Source organism: Artibeus jamaicensis, unplaced genomic scaffold, assembly GCF_021234435.1.
Source record: "Artibeus jamaicensis isolate MK-2021 breed Jamaican fruit bat unplaced genomic scaffold, CSHL_Jam_final contig_373, whole genome shotgun sequence".
NCBI classification, from domain to species: Eukaryota; Metazoa; Chordata; class Mammalia; order Chiroptera; family Phyllostomidae; genus Artibeus; species Artibeus jamaicensis.
Genome location: NW_026521807.1, coordinates 3,834,732 through 3,852,529, shown reverse-complemented (window position 1 = coordinate 3,852,529; position 17,798 = coordinate 3,834,732). Strand labels below are relative to the sequence as shown.

General features: G+C 40.2%; 1 protein-coding gene across 2 annotated transcripts in view; it reads left to right on the top strand.

Moving 5' to 3' along the window:
• Positions 1-3,838: 3,838 nt before the first annotated feature.
• HOMER1 (homer scaffold protein 1) overlaps positions 3,839-17,798 on the top strand; it is a 112,819-nt gene continuing 98,859 nt past the window's right edge. The window contains exon 1 of one of the 2 annotated variants that reach the window (XM_053664479.1): positions 3,839-3,922. In XM_053664479.1, the coding sequence (XP_053520454.1) occupies positions 3,921-3,922 (2 nt within the window). In that variant the 5' untranslated portion in view covers positions 3,839-3,920. Of the gene's footprint in view, positions 3,923-11,730; positions 13,460-17,798 lie in introns of those variants that run through there. The other variant, XM_037130784.2, reaches the window with a different exon arrangement.

Genomic DNA, 17,798 nt, shown 5'->3' with positions numbered 1-17,798 from the left:
ACAGATGGAAGACTCTAAAGTATAGTAGTTCACCAAGATTCAGAGATGGTGGACATGATGTAGGAACATATGAGTTTGTATGCTAAGGCTTCTGTTTTTTGTTTCTTTTTGTGCCTGGTGAGATCAGAGTTGGTATGATACGCATCTGTGTAAAAGTCCAAAGATTTGGATGCTTTAAAGGACAAGAATGCATTTGGAAAACAACTTTGAAGCCAGTTTCCTTAGTTCTTATGTAGTTTAATGTTTCTTTTCCATGTATATAGTTCCACTTAAACAACTAATTATAAAATTAGACAAAGTGCAATTAATTTTCACATCAGTAAAAGAAACAAAAACAGACCATTGCCTTTTATGTATAAAGAGCACATTGACTAAGTGTTTTAAATGTACCAGTATTTTGGACTTCCTTTAATTATTATAGCAAGTCCTTCAGGTACTATCATTGACATTTTAGAGACTGGGAAACCGAAGCACAGAGATATTAAATAACTTACCCAGTGCTACCTGGTTGGGTCAAGAGAAACCATATTCAAGGTCTGTCTGATTCCAAAGTCCATGTTCTTAATATATATACACACATATACATATATAGGTATACACAAGGTCTGTCTGTAAAAAGTTCAACCATTGTTAATATAATGAGAACAGTTTGTGCGACATCAATGTGACCTGGCAGCCAAGGATTGTGGACTGAAATGCACGTGTGTGAACAATGACAACTTCATTGTACTAGTCAGTGGAATGCAGTAGATGAGGTGAGCATGTGCACTGTGTGGCTGTTGCATTCAAAGCAAGTGAGCAAGTAGAGTAATGAATCTGCATCAAACATTAAGTTTGAACGTTTCTCCTCGGAAAACACTGGGATGATTCTGAAGACCCCGGTTATGGGCAACTGGTGATTGGCAGTTTCATCACGACAACGCACCCACTGATGTATCATGTTGCATCAAATTACTCTGGTGACTCAGCCTCCCCTACAGCCCAGAGTTGGCACCCTGCAACTTCTGACTTTTCCCCAAACTAAAATCACCTTCGAAGGGAACAGATATCAGAGTGGCAATGAGATGGGGGTAGCCGATGGCAATTGGAGAACTGTGTGAGGTCCCACTATGCCTTCTTTGAAGGGGACTAAGGTGCCATTGTCCTGTGTACAATGTTTCTTGTACCTTGTATCTTCTAAAATAAATAGCTGTATTTTTCATATGGCATGGCCAGATACTTTCTCAACAGACCTTGTCTACTTAAGAACTTACTGGTATTCTTAAAGCTCATGTATGTATTTGATTGTAAGTTGTATTAATATAACAAAAGAAAGTTTTATTAAAATACTCCTTGTCTTTAATCATCTCTAATCTCTATTTTTAAAATCTTTTCATTTTATTATGCATGCAACTTACTCTGTTTGTAGAACAGCCACCCTTACAGATTACAAAAACTATTGTTCAGCAGGGACAAGTTGCCAAATGTCACGACCATCCGTGTGCAGATTCCAGAGCTTCCACACTGATTTGTTTGGTGGTGCCCACTCACTCTATTGCATTTCTGAGTAGGGTTGTAAATCTTGTTAAAACCAATAAAAATATAATTTCAGTATGTTTCAGAAGCAATCTCTCATGTCAGTTGAGTCTCCAAGGTTTTCTGCTTCTACTTTCTTCTTTCTAAAGTCTAAAAAGGATTCAGCTAAAGCAATTTTATCTTAAATATAACATTTTTTCTAATTACAAAAAGTAATACATGATGACTTGAAAGAAATTAGAATATGTGTAAAGATACAAAGAAAAAATGGGACCCAAAATTCCATTATCCACAGATAAAACATGATGAACATTCTAATGTATGAATCAAAATATCAGCCAGCTTATTTTGGAGGGTGGCTGAAGAATTTAAAATAACTTAAGTATTTATATATATATCTATTTCATTTATTTATATATTTATCTAAGATATTTATTGAACTTTTCAAATACTTTCTCAAAAGTTATCCCAAATCTCTAAAGGGTGACTATGAAATGTCATGATTATAAGCAAAAAAATGGCCAGTTTGTCTAGTTGAGAATCCAAAAGTAAATTAACATGATTTATATATAATAAAAAATTTAAATTTTTGCATGTTTTAATTTTATTTTCTCCTGTTGACAAAGATAATATGTATACAAATAAAGTAACACATATAAGTATTAAAATAATTAACATTTGCTCAGTGTTTTCTGTGTGCCAGGCACTGTTCTAAGAATTTTGTTTATATTAACTTAATCCTCACAAGAACTCTGTGAAGTAGGAACTATTACTTATTATTTTCATTTTACAAGTGCAAAAACTTAGGTATAAAGAAGCTACGTAATTTGCTTGAGGTCTTGGTTTACCAAGAAAACCATGCCAAACTAGCATGGTTTTTGTTTGTTCTTTGAGTTATTTAAATAGGAAAACAATTATGACAAATTAGGGCCTTGCCATGGAAATATTATATCTTCATTTCAGGAAACAGTGATAGTTCCACACAATGTTCTTGTAAATGAAAAAGGTAAAGGAGCAGTGAATGCACATTTCAGAGGATCTGGAGCTGACCGAACCCATGGACTAGGAGGACAGGCTATGGATTACTACCAAGGACATGTAGCTACCAAATGATGGAGTGGGGATCCAAACTCAGAAAGGGTTTTTCCAGAGCCCACACTTAACCAGTCCCTACATCTTTTTTTTATATTCTATAAAGTATAAAAATGAAAGGTATCAAGAAGAAAGCCAAAAGTCTTCTGATTCCATGACTCAGGGATAACAACTGCCAGCATTTTGGTAAACATATTTCCAGACCCTTTTTGATGCAAAGTTCAAGTACAGCTGATCTAAGTTTAGCAAATGTCTTATGATCCTCTTGGAACATGAAACCATGGGAAGCCTGCAAGAAACTACCTCAAGGCCATTTCTCACTGTCTCCATATCTTCCAGGAGGGTGTATCATCCGAGAGTTTCTCATCCTCTCCTAGGTTCTGAAGAGGTGTGAGATTTTCTGCCTTCCCCTCTGTAATGCAATTATGATGTTAACTACCCAAAGTTAGGTCAAATGTCACAGGTTAAGGGCACAGTTCCCCACAAGACTGCCCTAACTTCAGACACCAGCCACTAGCTCAGGGTTTTCCAGGATGCCCACACTTCTGACCAACTAGCTACAAATTCAGAAGTTCCCACTATTCCTTCAAGTTTGATAATTCACTAGAACAACTCACAGAACTCAGAAAAGCACTATACTTATTATTATAGTTTTATCATAAAAGGTACAACAGGATTAGCCAACAGAAGAGACACATAGGGCAAGTTCTTAGAAGAACTTCAGGGTCAGGAGGGTCCCATGTCCTTCCCATGTAAAGCTTTCATGTCTTCAGGACACGTAGCCCTCCTATACATCAGTGTATGAGTACCAAGCAGGGAAGCCCACCTAAGCCTCTATGTCCAGAGTGTTTACTGGGATTTCTTTTTGTAGGCACAATTGATCGAATCATTATTGAGATGATGAACTCAATCTCTCCCCAGAGGGTGGGCTGATATCACCTGGATCAAAGCCCCAATCCTTTAATTACATAGTTCATATTTTCAGCTAGCCAGTCCCCATCATGAGTTTTTTTTATTAGCATAAACTCAGGTGCCCACCATGAATAACAAAGATACTTTATCTCTTGGAGAATTTCAAGAATTTAGAGGTTACCTCCCAGGAACCAGAAACAAAGGCCAGCCACTGTTCTTTATTATATAACAACCCCTCCCCCATCCCTTAGTGTACACCTGCAGGCTATAAAACTCCTAGCTGCTGGAAGCAACAGGATATTCCACTACTCACGTTGCATTGTCTCTTTCCTTTCTGTGTTGTTCTGTGGGACAAGGGACAGGGGGAGCTGGCACCTTTGCTGTTCCTGCTTTTGCGCTCTATGTAAGTAATTAATTAGCTGTTTAATTTTTTTTAAAAGCTTGTTTTTTTACTCTAGCAAATCTGTTAGTCTTGCTTGACCTATCATTTACAGAAATAAGGAAATCTCAAGAGGACAATTATGATGAATTAGGTGTTTAATTTGTTTTATTAAACATTTTGATTTATAAGAACACTCAAATGGAGCTATTCAGTAGGCTAGACATGAGATTGGAGTATGACAGAGAAGAAAGTAAATTGTGCAGTGGAAATGATTAACAGCAGGGGAGAGGTGGTGTCCCCAAAGAAGGTGGTGTAGAAAACCAAATGGTGAAGGGCTGCTCTGGTATCAGCTCAGACTTGAGTGGTCATAAAATCTCTGACTTAAAAATTACTTCAAGGGTCTTATATCCAACCACTTACATAATGCAAACATCTCTCCTACATCATCCCAACAACTGATCAAACAGATAGTTTCTGCTTTAGTACATATAACGATGAAGAGCTAAGTCAATGATTGAGCAACTAATTCTATTAATACAGACCTGAGAGTGAGTGGCTATGAATATCAACATATTTTATACAGGATGTTCAGGATGTCTTGCTCAAGAAGTGCAATTTGAGCATAAAGCCGAAAAATGAAGAGTGTGAAGATCTTGGGCATATGTTTTACAGGTGGCAAAGTCCCTGTATTTGGAACAATCTTATCATATCTTAAGAGTAGAGGGACTACCAGAGTGGCTTTGGGCTTGTGTGGCAGATAGGTGGTTTCCTTGCCCAATAGCCATTGCCTCTTCCTCCTTGCCGTGAGATCTCTAATTTTGTTTAAACACAATATATAGACTCAGGGGATGAACCATCATTTGTGTAAGTGAATTATAAAAATCTTGTTTCAAACTGTCAGTGATTGATTTAGGGATGGGCATGCAACCCAGTTCTGCCCATGAGACATGAGAGGGAATTTTCTGGGGGCCTCCTGAGAGTTTTTCTCTTTGGTAAGAAACAGGCATAAAGGAGAAAATTCCTCGTTTTTTTTTCCCCTCCCTTTCTGTGTTTGATGCTCTTTGTGAGAATGTGATGTCTAGCAATCCAATAGTCTTTTAACAACCAGGAGACAAGAAACCAGGTTTAAAAGGCAACATGTGAAAGTGGCAAAGTGAAAGGCTGGAAAGAGCCTGGACCCTAATGACACCTCGGACCTTCCAAACCAACTATAGAATCACCTACCTTCAGACTTCTTGTTAAGTAAATAAGCAAATCGAAAACAACCTTACAGCTTCAGCCACCAGTAGGTGGGATTTCTGTGCCCTGTAGTCAATATACTAACTCACACACTAACAATGGGGGCTGGGTGGATGGTCATCAAAGTAAGAAAGGTTGGCAGGGGCCTATCACGCAGTGCCGCTTAGGCCAAGACATGGAGTTTGGATTTCATTCTGAGGGTAAGACATTTTAGCAGATGATACAATACAATCAATACAGTCCTATCTCTATTTATATATTCATATTTATCGTGAATGTAATTCATTATTAAAATACAAGAATAGATATTGGCTAAAGATGTATTTATCATTTTCATTTTAATTTTTAGAGAGATTACTATTTAGAATCAGATTAAAAGAAATAAAGAAATTTTTAAGACTTCAAAAGTAACTCATGAAGTATCTTGGCTGAATCTCCCAAATGTTAGCAATCTTTACTCTGACCTCTTATTTTTGGAAGAGCCTTTAACACAGTTTCCGGGCACTGTGTCAGCCCATTTCAGCCACATCAGAGTCTCTACCAACTGTGTTCTGCCATCTTAAACCTCTATCTCTCTTCGAAATAGCCCCAATTTTTTGTCTTAGTCTTCTTTGATAGTAAGGCAACTTCCTTTCATAGGGGTGTTGTTCATCTAGGGTGTCCTTTTGCTCCTAACTGGCACCAAAAGAATCACAAAATAAGGTAGCTCATTTAAAACATTTTCCTCATGGTTGTCTTGTTCCCCCATTCATGAAAAAGATTATTGGGTTACCATGGCAATCAGCTTCCACAGCATTGCATTCTCAGTAACTGTATTGGTGTAGCACAAGCTTTACTCTGTGTTCTTTACTGTAGTGCTCTGAAGATCTGCATCTTTTCCCAGCCTGTTCTCTGTAATTGTTGTTTAGAACAACCAACCAACCAACCAACCAAACAAGCTAGTAGTTAAGCCAGATAATTTTTTCGAAGGCACCATCTCCCCTTCTTTTCTGAATATTTTTAAAAAATCTACATATATAGTTGTATAATCATTTTCTTATAGCACCAGCTGAAAGCTATCTTATATGCTCTTTCATATGTCTGGAATTATATTTGCATCTCTTTAACCATATTTAGAAAACAAATAATGAATTCACGGTAAAAATCAGAGCAAGGAAAGTTCTATGAGATTCTTTCCCATGTACTCCATATCATGCATTTCCTGAGAATAATTCTCTAATGTCTCTCCCTCCATCACTCCCCAACCCTCTGGTTGCAGACACACAGAAGAGTAAAAATTGTCCTTAAGTCATTGCCTTTGAGATGCCACGTATACTCCCATCCTTGAGATTATTAACTACCCTATTTCTGTTCAGAACATTATTGATAATAGTGAAGGATGGTTTTGAACAAGATAAACACTTTTTACCAGCACCCAATATCTGCTATATTGTAGAGGATGTGGGATGATTTGGGGGGGACCAATGGGATGAATTTGGTTTCCCTAGAACTCTTTCATTCTTTTCTTATTATTTTTAGTTTTTCCTGGTTACTTAGTTTCTTCATGTAACTGTGTGGCATAAACTAGGAATCTTGAAATTTCTATTGTATGCAGAGATAGCTTTTATTTCTACCTATGACTTTATTTGAAGCAATAGTGGTATTTTGGTCATTAAAAAAAAGGGAACTTGAGACTCCTGGTCAAGATGGGGTTGTAGGTAAACATGCCTCGCCTCTGTGCTCAACTAATCAAAAAGTACAACCAGACTACAAAACAAATTAATGCCCAGAATTGTCCAAAAATTAAGCTGTATGCAAGTCTGACAACCAAGCATTAAAGAAGCCACATTCATCTAGACAGGTAGGAAGAGCAGAGATGTGGAGATGTTTGGAGAAGCATGGAGAGGTAGATGGGAATAGGCAGTCCCACTTCCACGTGTGGTGGATAAAAAAAATGGAAGGGATACCTTGGGAGCAAGGGATCCCAGCCCCAGTCCAGGCCAACTAGCCCAGGGTCCCAGCACCAGGAAGATAAGTCCCTGTAACTTCTGTCTGTAAACACCAGTCGGGGGCTTAATGATGAAAAGAAACTGTGTCCTCTTTAAAGGGTCTGAAACTGACTTAGGACGCATGCAGACCCACCCCCTCTGGAATTCAGCACCAGGGCAACAGGTGAGGCATAGGGGGAGAAAGTAAGTGGGAGCGGGGAGACAGCTTCCTCCTGGGCAAAACTCCAGAGGCCAGGCAGTGACATTGTCCCCCCTGAGAGCCCTCTCCCATGCAGAACAACAGAGCATTGACATACGTTGCCCCACTCTGGTGATTAACAAAGGCTCTGCCCCATAGAACTTAATGGGTATGCTGACAGGAAGTCAAAGCAGCTCTACCCAATACACACAAACAAACACAGGGAGGCTGCCAAAATGAGACACAGAAATAAGGCCCAAATGAAAGAACAGAACAAAAATCCGGAAAAAGGACTAAATGAAATGGAGATAGCCAAACTATCAGATGCACAGTTCAAATTATTGGTCATCAGGATGCTCCAGTAACTCACTGGGTACTTCAGAGGTATAAAAAAATCCCAGGCAAAAATGAAGGTTGCGTTGAGTGAAATAAAGAAAAGTCTACAGGGAAACAGTAGTGGAGGGAATGAGCCTGTGAGTCAAATTGGAACACAAGGCAGGAAAAAGCACTCAATCAGAACAGTAGGAAGAATAAAGAATTCAAAAATATGAGGATAAGCTTAGGAACCTCTGGGACATCTTTAAGCATACCAATATCTGAATCATAGGGATGCCAGGAGGAGAAGAGAAAAATCAAAAAATCAAAAACTGACCTGAAAAAAATAATGAAAGAAAATTTCCCTAACTTGGTGAAGAAAATAGACATACAAGTCCAGGAAACACAGGGAGTCCCAAACAAGATGGACCCAAAGAGGACCACACCAAGACACATCATAATTAAAATGCTAAAGGTTAAAGACAAAGAGAGAATCTTAAAAGCAGCAAGTGAAAAGCAGAGTTACCTGCAATGGAGTTCCCATAAGTCTATCATCTGGTTTCTCAAAAGAAACTTTGCAGGCAAGAAGAAATTGGCAAGAATATTCAAAGTGATGAAAAGCAAAGACCTACAACCTAGATTACTTTAACCAGCAAAATTATCATTTAGAATTGAATGACAGATAAAGTACTTCCCAGACAAGATAAAGCTAGGAGCTCATCATCACCAAACCATTATTATATTAAATGCTAAGGGAATTATGTAAGAAAAAAAAAGATCGAAACAATTAACATTAAAATGGCAACACATTCACAACTACCAATTATTGAATCCAAATAACAAACTAAGCAAACAACCAGAACAGGAACAGAATCATAGGCATGGAGATCATTAGGAGGGTTATCACCTGGGAGTGGGAAGGGGAAAATGGGGGGAAAGGTGCAGGGATTAAGCAGCACAAATGTTAGGTACAAAATAGACAGAGGATGTTAAGAACAGTGTAGGAAATGAAGTAGCGAAAGAACCTTTATGCCTGACCCATGGACATGAACCAAGCAAGGGGATTACTGGAGGGAATGGGGGTACGAGGTGGAGGGGGGAAAGGGAAAAATTGGGACAACTGTAATAGCATAATCAATAAAATATCTTAAAAAACAAAAAGAGGGAAGTTGGAAAGGAGTTGCTCTTATCTAATATAAGCAATAAAAATAAAATCTGGCTTTAACTGTCTTTCCTGCAAAGTGTTTCTCTCTTAGATGTCTTTTCATTGAAAAAGGCATACCTTATGACCAGTCTATGAACACTCATTGAATATTGCTATCTCCTATTAAGGGCATGGAAGTAAACTCTGCAACTAAAACAGATGCCTTCGCCCACAGTTTCTAAAATCAGAGGGTATTCATAAACCTCTTCACAAATTTTCAGAGTGTAGTGGGAAACAGGAACTGTTAAAATTTTGAAACTCTACCAAAGTACTTTCTGCTTCTTCCGGTAAAAAAAAAAATTACTCTCTAGGAAGCTCACTATTCTAAAAAACATACAAAGCAATTAGTGTTAGAAATTCACGGCTAGCATTTGGGATACCTCAGCCAACTTTTAGAAGAAAAGATATTTTACTTTTTGATAAAAAACCATAGAACAATGGTTTTTCTATAGTTTTGGGGGAATTTTTTTGGGGAGAGGAATCAGAGAATCCTCCCAAAATTGTATTAGAATTGTTTCAAGGGAGGAGAAAAAACATTTACTTTATTATTTTATGTCTGAGCAGAAATTCCATGAAACATAAAATGTCCTCTTTATTCCTTTGGGCACATGAACATTATAGATTCCCTGATACACTAAATCCCCATACAAACTACAAAAAATTAAACAATTATTGGCAGAATTTTCTACATTAAAAGCAGGAGCTGAAGTTAAATAATCACATAAACTTTGAATAATTATATTATAATGAACCATTAAATTTATATAGGAAAAAGATTGCTCTCAGTTTTCAGCTGACAAAAGAGCAGTTGGGAGGTGATCATGTAGCTTTGAAAAGTAGAAACTCTAAGCAAGGGTCAGCAGCATAAAGGCAGGGAGGCACCTGATATGCCACTTTGACAGTTGGGTAAAGATGAAGGGGAATAAGATTGTAAACCAGAAGTGATGATAAAAAGGGTAGAATGAAATGTTTGATAATGATAAAGTGAGCTTTACTTAACATGGACAGAAAGAGCAGGAAAGAGAGAAAAGTAATTTAGTTCAGAAAGGAAGTAATCTGTATTTCAATTTGCAACAGCCAAGGGATGACATTTGAAGGATGACAGTTTTATTGTTAATATTTTATACATAAGAAACTCCATTTATATGAAAGACAAATTAGTATAAATTTCTATCGATGTGATATATATATTAAACTATCAAACAGAATTTTGTTCTTTATTAACCTGTTATAACCCTAAAAAAACTATTTTTAGTATTTCAAATTACAAGCAAGCTCATGATTTTATAATGTGAAGATAACCCAAAGCCTGACTTAGTTACAGGTTGGTCCTATTTTGTCAGGTGTCCTCCACCTTTGCCAGGTGTCAGGTTACAAGCTAGGGTGGGCTCCTAGCTTGACCAAGGAAATGTAAATGCAGAAAGCTGTAAAACCAATATTCCTCACTTAGGAATCATGTTAGTAGTTTAACATTAAAATCATTTTTGAAGAGCCACACCTGGTATAAATTCTGTAGTGTTTAGCTTTTTTTATTCACTTAAACTGCACTGATATACATTTATAGCTCTCCTAATAATCACTTTAAAGGTTAGTAAACCTATCTCCTGGATTTTCGACGTCACTTCAGAATTCAAGTATTTTGTCTATTGTCAAATGATGTGTCTGGATTTTGGTTTGGAAAACATGGTCACCGAATTTATAGACTAACTCTGAAATAGCAATGGCCTTTGGCATTAGTAGTAATTCTCTTTCTGGGTCATGACTCAAAAAATCAAAGTTAATTATTTACGTGTACCTAATAAATTATCAAAATAATAAAGACATTTTAAAACTTTGCAGTATTGCAATTTGAAAAGCAGTCAAATATAGTTTATTACACACACAACATACACAGGTAGTAAACCTAGAAATAGCTGTTCACCCTTACCATGTAGGAAATGAAAATCAGCTTCCTTAAGAGGCACTGTAATTATATAGCTCAAACTAAGGGAGACAAAAATAATCTAAATTTGCTTGTGTTAATATTAAAAATATTAAATTTGCTTGTGTCAAAACTAAAAAAATGCATTTGGGTTTTCTTATTTTTAATTTCTGTAGACTGTAACACATATTCTTGACAAACCAGAATTGAGAGGGTATACTGGCATGTGCTATACCTATGATAATTACACTTACGAGTGAACTTTCTTAGTTAAGATTGACTCATTATCCAATATCAAAATATTAATGTTTTGTAAGTAAAAACACTTAGATCATTTGATGGGCTTTTCCCTTCTCCCGCATTAATTACTATTCTTTATAACATTATAACATTTGTTCATTGCTCCGCTCTTTATTCTTTCGTGATTTAAGTAACCACTAATTGGGGCGGGGGCGGGGGGAGTTTTTAAATCTCCTATGTCTAGAACTGGCATTTAATAACTCTTTCGAAAATCAAGGTGATTTTTCTCTAGTCTTGTTAGAAATAACCTATCACTAGTGATCAGGCTTTCCTCCCACATTTCCGTGCTAGGGGACTTAAGAAGCCCGGGGATGCTGCTATAACAAAGGTATGAGTGGGAGATGGGATATCACCCGCTTGACACTCGGGCACTGTTGCTACGAATGATTCACTCGCGTTTGGCACCCGTGCTGCAAGGAAATCGCCGCCGCCGCTTCCTTCTCCAAGCTCCTTTCGGCATGTCTCCTGTGCTTTGGCCTTTAAGGAGAATCGAAAACAGGTGGGCACAGAGGAGCTCGCTGAATTCTCCTCCCCCAGCTCCTACCCTAATTTAGCAGTACTTCCGGCCGCGTGACATCATCCCCCGCACCCCGGTGACGTGAGCGGCGGGTGACGTGTGTGCGGCGAAGAGCGCGCTGACGTTGCTATTTAAAGGTCCTCCTGCGGGGAGGATGGAGACACAGCGCAAGCACCTGGTGTGGGGTGCGGAGGAGGAGGCTGTGGCGGCCAAGAGCCAGCGGAGGAGCAGAGCGCACGGGCCGCCCGCCACCGGCCACTAGGGGAGGGGGACGGAAAGGAGGGAAGGACGGACCAACGGACTTGAGGGCCGGACTAGCTCCCACGAGGACCGGCTCGGGACTACCATCCTCCCCGCAGCCTCCTCCTGCTGCAAGCAGGGCCCTGGGGACGTGTCAGCGCCTCTGTCCCCCGTGCCTGGCTGCAGTCCTGGGCTGCCTCTGGCCTCCTCCCTCGAGCAGGGGGAGGGACCGCTCTTGCCCCCGTTCTCCCCGCCCCGTCTCCACCCTCCCCTCCGCAGCCAGCTCTGCTGCCGTGCTGGGCTCGAGCGGGCGGCGCTGACCCGGGAAGGGGCGCCCTCCGCTTGGAGACAGTCCGGTGCGGGCAGAGGCAGTGCCGGGCTTCTGGGCCGCCTGGGTCGCCGCTGCGCTGCTGAGCGGGAGCTGGAGGCCGAAGGAGGCGGGCGGTGATGGAAGTGTGAGGAGGCGGCGGGCCCGGGGACTGTAAGGCGGCGCGAGGCGGCGGAGCGTGAGGGGCTAGGAGCTGGGGTGGGGGCGCTGGAGCAGCGGCTCTCCCTCGGCTTCGAGCCCCACTCTTCTGCCCCCAACGCGGAATTAGCCTCCTGCCTCGACTCGGGCGGGCTCCCATCGACACTTCAGCTCCGTCCTCCACCTCTCTGCCCGCCCAGGAGCTGGGGGCAGGGTGCCGGGGGCAGCGTGGGGCTTGGCTCTCTGATTCATTCATTCTCCACCGACGGGAGCCTCGGACCTGCTGTGCTCTGGAGAGGAGGGAAGAGTGGGCAGCAGTGAATGAAGGGCCGGGTGGAATCCGGGCTCCATTGTGCTCGGCAGCGGGAGGCGGGAAGGGGCTGAGGGAGGTGGGATCGGCCCCCTCCCCCTGCTCTCCGGCGTGCGCTGCGCCCCCAGCCTGCTGCCAGCCTGGAAATGGCTCCGTTTATTCTCCTCCGGAGAATGAATCGATTCTGCCCAGCCTTGTCTTCCTCCTCCCCACCTCTTCTCTGCTCCGAGTCTTAGGAGGCGAAAACATTCAAAAGACAGATTCCTATGTGGAGTGCTGTGCACGTTGCGAGCTGCCAGGTTTGCACTTCGAGGAGATTTTTTTTCTATATAGCTTTTTCTAATGTGAGTGCAGGGAAGCGGTGACATTACTGCTTTAGGATTTTTATTTTCTCGTACGACTCTATAAAGTGCACGTCTCATTGGGTTGCACGCTCCACCCCCAGGACCTGGTGTGGTAGAGAAATTTGAACCCGCAGCCTTAGTAGCACCGGAAAGACCGAGTTACCTGGCTCTCCGTGAGCGGAGAAGAGCGAAATGACCACCGAACTCGTTTTTTATAGGACTCGGTGAAGCTGGATTCTGCGTTTTCCGACGCGTAGACTCATTCTGTGGAATAGAGTTAACCGCTGTCTCCTCCGCGCAGCATTTTAACTCTAATAATCAAATGCCACCTCTGTTCGAACGTTTTGGTATTTACGAGAGAGAGATCATTTTACATAAGGGAACTCATTGAATTGTCAGCATTACTGAAATACCTCCAAAAAAGGACCTCGGGGGGTGGAAAAGCAACTGCGAAATAGACGGAGAAATTCCTCTGGAAGTTATTCCGTAGCATAACAGCAAAAACTTCAAAGCAAGTTTTCATTGGGCAAAATGGGGTAAGGATTTTTGGTGCTTAACACAGCTTTGAGTGTGTGTGTGTGTTACTGAGTCCTGGTGGTGATTCTCCGTGCTTTGTGTTCACACAAATTTGCCACCTTGCTAAGCGGTCCGTACTTTAAAAAGTATAGGTATGTTAACCTTTTGACAAGTGTTTTGTTTGTTTGCTTTTTTATGGTGTGACACCCGGAGGTCATAATAAACATACGTTAATGCTTTTTAAGAAGACAACACACTCTGCACTTGTCAAACTGCCACATCAGTTTGTTATCAGAATCGTGTTTTCTTCGGTTTTGTTGCTGGTGGCTTCCAGAGAAGTACAGTACTGCATTCTCTCAGTACTTTGAGAATAATCAGTTGCACAAAGAAACAATTGTAAAGTAATGAGTGGTTAGACTACAGTCCTCGAAAATGATCCAGTGTAAATTGTTCCCCTCACTGTGCCCTCTGCTTTGCCCTTGAATATCCAAAGCTAACATGTGCAGAGTTGATTTATTGGGACATGAGAATGACAATCAGAAAGTCTTACTGATGTCATCTCCACAGTGCTGGTGAACTTGGTAGAAGTCAAAATTTGACTAGGAAAGAGCTTTTTATTGAAGGAACTTACTCATTTCCTCTGTTGTTTGCTCAGGTCTTTAGTTTGTGTTAACAATGTCAGATCTTCACCTTCTTTCAGATCCAAAGTCAACTAAGAGTGCATTTTCTAACCTTTTATTAACTCTTGATTCGGTAAATTGATAAAATGCTAGCGATTTCCTAATTTATGCCAGAAACCCGTAATATGTTAATGGAATATCGTGTAATCATTTCATTGACATTGTTGATGCGCTTTGTCAAAGAGAAGCTTCTAGAATTTTCTCTCTTTTTTCTTTTTGTGGTGGTTGAACAGACACACCTCAAATGTCATTAGGAGACAATGGTAAAAGGATCTGCTTTGAAATCCATTATGACAGTATGGGGTGTGCACACCTAAACTTACTTTCTTGAAACTTCTGGAGGAAAGTTCTTAGATACTATCCTTTATTTTGTAGAATTTGAAGTTTATGAACTTGAACAAGTTTGAAAATGCAGAACATGTAGGAGTCCTTCATCAGGAATTAATGAGAGTGATAATTTTAAAATGACAGTTGATGAGAACATTTCTAACTTGCATGATTTGGGGTACTGCTAAGAGCAATTAAAATATCTCAATGTGCTTTGTAATCTACAGCAAATTACTTAATCTGTATGGACTGTATTTTATCTGGAAAATGAAGGACTTAGATGAGTTTAAAATTTTTTTCCAGACTACAAAAGTGAGTTATTTTCTTTTTCTTCTCTATTTTGATTACTAGTTTCTTGAAGTAAATTTTTCAAATGGAGAGATTGTTTTTGCTAAGCAGTTTTTAAGCATGTAAGCTGAAAAATAATGGCATTTGAAAAATATGTTTTATGAATTGCACCAACTTTAATAAGAGAAAATACTGAAAAATTACTATTCAAAACCTTTGAAACATGGCTTCTCTTGAGATTCTACAGCTCTTCTGTCTAAGATACGAGGAAAAAATCAAGTGGCAGTTTTTCATGTTGAAGGCTGAATTCTCTGTAGATGGTGGAGTGGTGGCATCATGGAAGAAATTGTTTTTCCACAACCTTAAATCTGCAATGAAGCTCATCGGTTTACCAAGGGAAGCGTGGGGTGAATTTAAATCTAAGGGGACTGGTATTTAATATCTGAAAACAAGCCCCCACACATAGCTCACATTTTAGATACTTCAGTGTAATTAAATTTGTTTACAAACTAATTTATTTGCCCTTTTCTTAATAAGTCTTAAAGGTAGAATAGAAAAGAAAAGGAGTGTTTATGGCATTATTTTCTGAACATCTATATTTGGGGCTGTGCCTCTTTCTCATTGATAGGCTTGTTCAGGCAGAGTTGTCAAGAGAGGATGGGTGGGTGGAATTAGCAGAGCATACAGGCATAGCCCCAAGTGTGGAGATTTCTACACTTGGTAGGTGTTTATACCTGGTAATTGCGGAATAAGCATAGCCCTTTGCACCTATTTAAGACAAAAGAAAATAGAGCTTTAAATGGTCTTCAAAGTTGTACCCAGGCAATCATGTATTAACCTCCTCTAACAAGTACCAAAATTTAATATTGTAAGTCAAGAGTTTCACACTTTATGAATATATTTTTGACCAACATTATTATAATAATTTATCTTTGCCTTAATTATGGATAGAATTGTAAGTCTAGAGGCAAAGTTTAAGCAAAAATGAATTATTTTTAAAGAAAATGAGTGATTAATTCAGGCAGGAATAAACTTGGCTCCTGTAATAGTAGTTTATCAACTATGGTGGAAACGGAAAAGAACAGCTGAAACTGACAGTTGGCTGAGTCTGTCAAAGTATCTTGGATGCTGCCTGCACTGTTTTAATTAAGTGAAGGCAGTGGAAGTATTGGCTTGTGAAATAGGTGTATCAGACCCCCAAGAATTAGAGCAATTCATGTAGGTAAGATAAAGTCTGTGAAAAGCTTTGAAGCCTGGGTGAGGAGCTCCTGTTAGGTATGACCCCCAGTCCTTCAAGTAGTATTTCATAATGAGAGCAGTGAGTCAGTAGCTATTTCAGAACTATTAGAGTAGGGCATAGAAACCAAGTAACTTCAGTGAGTTATTCCATGCTATCTTTTTTTTTCTCCCCATGCTATCTTTTGTTTTGCTTAGCATTTTAGTGCATGATATTGGCATTTTAGTGCCGTCAGTGAAGGAATAGAAAACCCTCCCTCCCACTTCCCTAAAGAGTTCACGTGACTCTCTTTGCTAATGAGGGCTGTGAATGCTGTTTCCGATTTATCTCACCTGCCTGTGGGAACCTTTGGAAACCCTTTTCTGCCTTTCCCTGGATAACTTCCTGAAGCATGGAAGTGGGTGCTGCTGCATTGCAACCTGAGCCGAGTCCCTTTGCTGAGAGAAAGCTGACACCTCCTCTTTCTGCCTTAGGCTAGTGGGTGCTGCTGTCTGGGAGCTACTGTAACAAAAATGAGGAAATCTTGATCCAGCACTGTAATGTGAACAGATGTAGTTGCAAAGGCAATCTTTTTTTCCCAAAACATTTTTAGTTACTGATTTGAGAGAGCAGAGGAGAGGAGGAGAGAAACATCAATTTGTTGTTCCACTTATTTATGCATTCAGTACTTGATCCTTGTACTTGCACTCACTGGGAATCGAACCTGAAACCTTAGTGCATCGGGACAACACTCCAACCAACTGAGCTTCCTCGGCAGGGCTACAAAGGCAATCATTTCTAACATTACAGAAGTTAGATGCAAATCCTTAATTTTTTATTTGTTCACTTTACCAATTTTGAGCCCCTATCAATCATATGGCATGTACAGTAGCTCGGTGCTGCTGATACAGAGACCGGAATACAGTAAAATGTATTCCTTCCTTCAGGGATTTTATAGTTTAGAAGTTGGGAAGATAGTCGAGCCTGAAATTGAAAAGTACAGTGAAATGTCTAAGGAGCTATAATGTAGGTTGTGATTTCTCATTGGGGTACAAAGGGTGTGTCATTAGCTGCGGAGGGGAGGCTGAAAAAGCTTTTGTGAAGGAGTTAATGTATTAAATAATGAAGGATGAATACAGGTGGCCTTGTAGACAAATGAGAGGGCATTTAAGGCAGGGATAATGGTATGATTACGCTGAGACATGGAACTACGAAAGTTTGGCATGATCAACTTGGCTTTTTAGGGTGTAGCAAGGGATGAGCCCAGAGCCCCATGCAGAGGCCAGGTTAGAGGGCCTTGTAGACCAGACAAAAGCAGGTGTATTTCAACCTTTTTTGGCAATGGTCCATTATAGTAAGATAGTTTTACCTCAAAATGTAGTGCACACATATGTAAATGATAAAATGTCAGGAAAAAATACACTTCGTATGCTGCATTCTTGTTTTTCTGTTCTATTTTTAGAATAGAAAATGATGACAGTAACAACTGGTAATTTGAAAAACACTGCTCTGGGCTGTGGGAACCAGTAGAGGGTTTTACGCAGAGTAGTCCCATGTGGGGAAAAAAGGTGAGAAAACAGTTTTAAAAATCATTTAAAATTTGGTTTTGTATGTCGTGTCCTGCGGAAACACCAAGCCAGAGCAGTGAACCGCTTCTGGGTAGGGGAAGTGGATAGCTGGGCAGGCCCTGGAAAGTTCCATGGTAGAGGGCGGAGGGGACGGTGCTGAGTTGTGTGTGGTGGTCTGAGCAGGCCTCTTTCAGGATTAGGGAATTTCACGTGCAGAGGTGAAAACGTAGGAAATGGCGTGGTATGTTCCCAGCAGAGCTGCTCGCTGGGGCCATGAAAC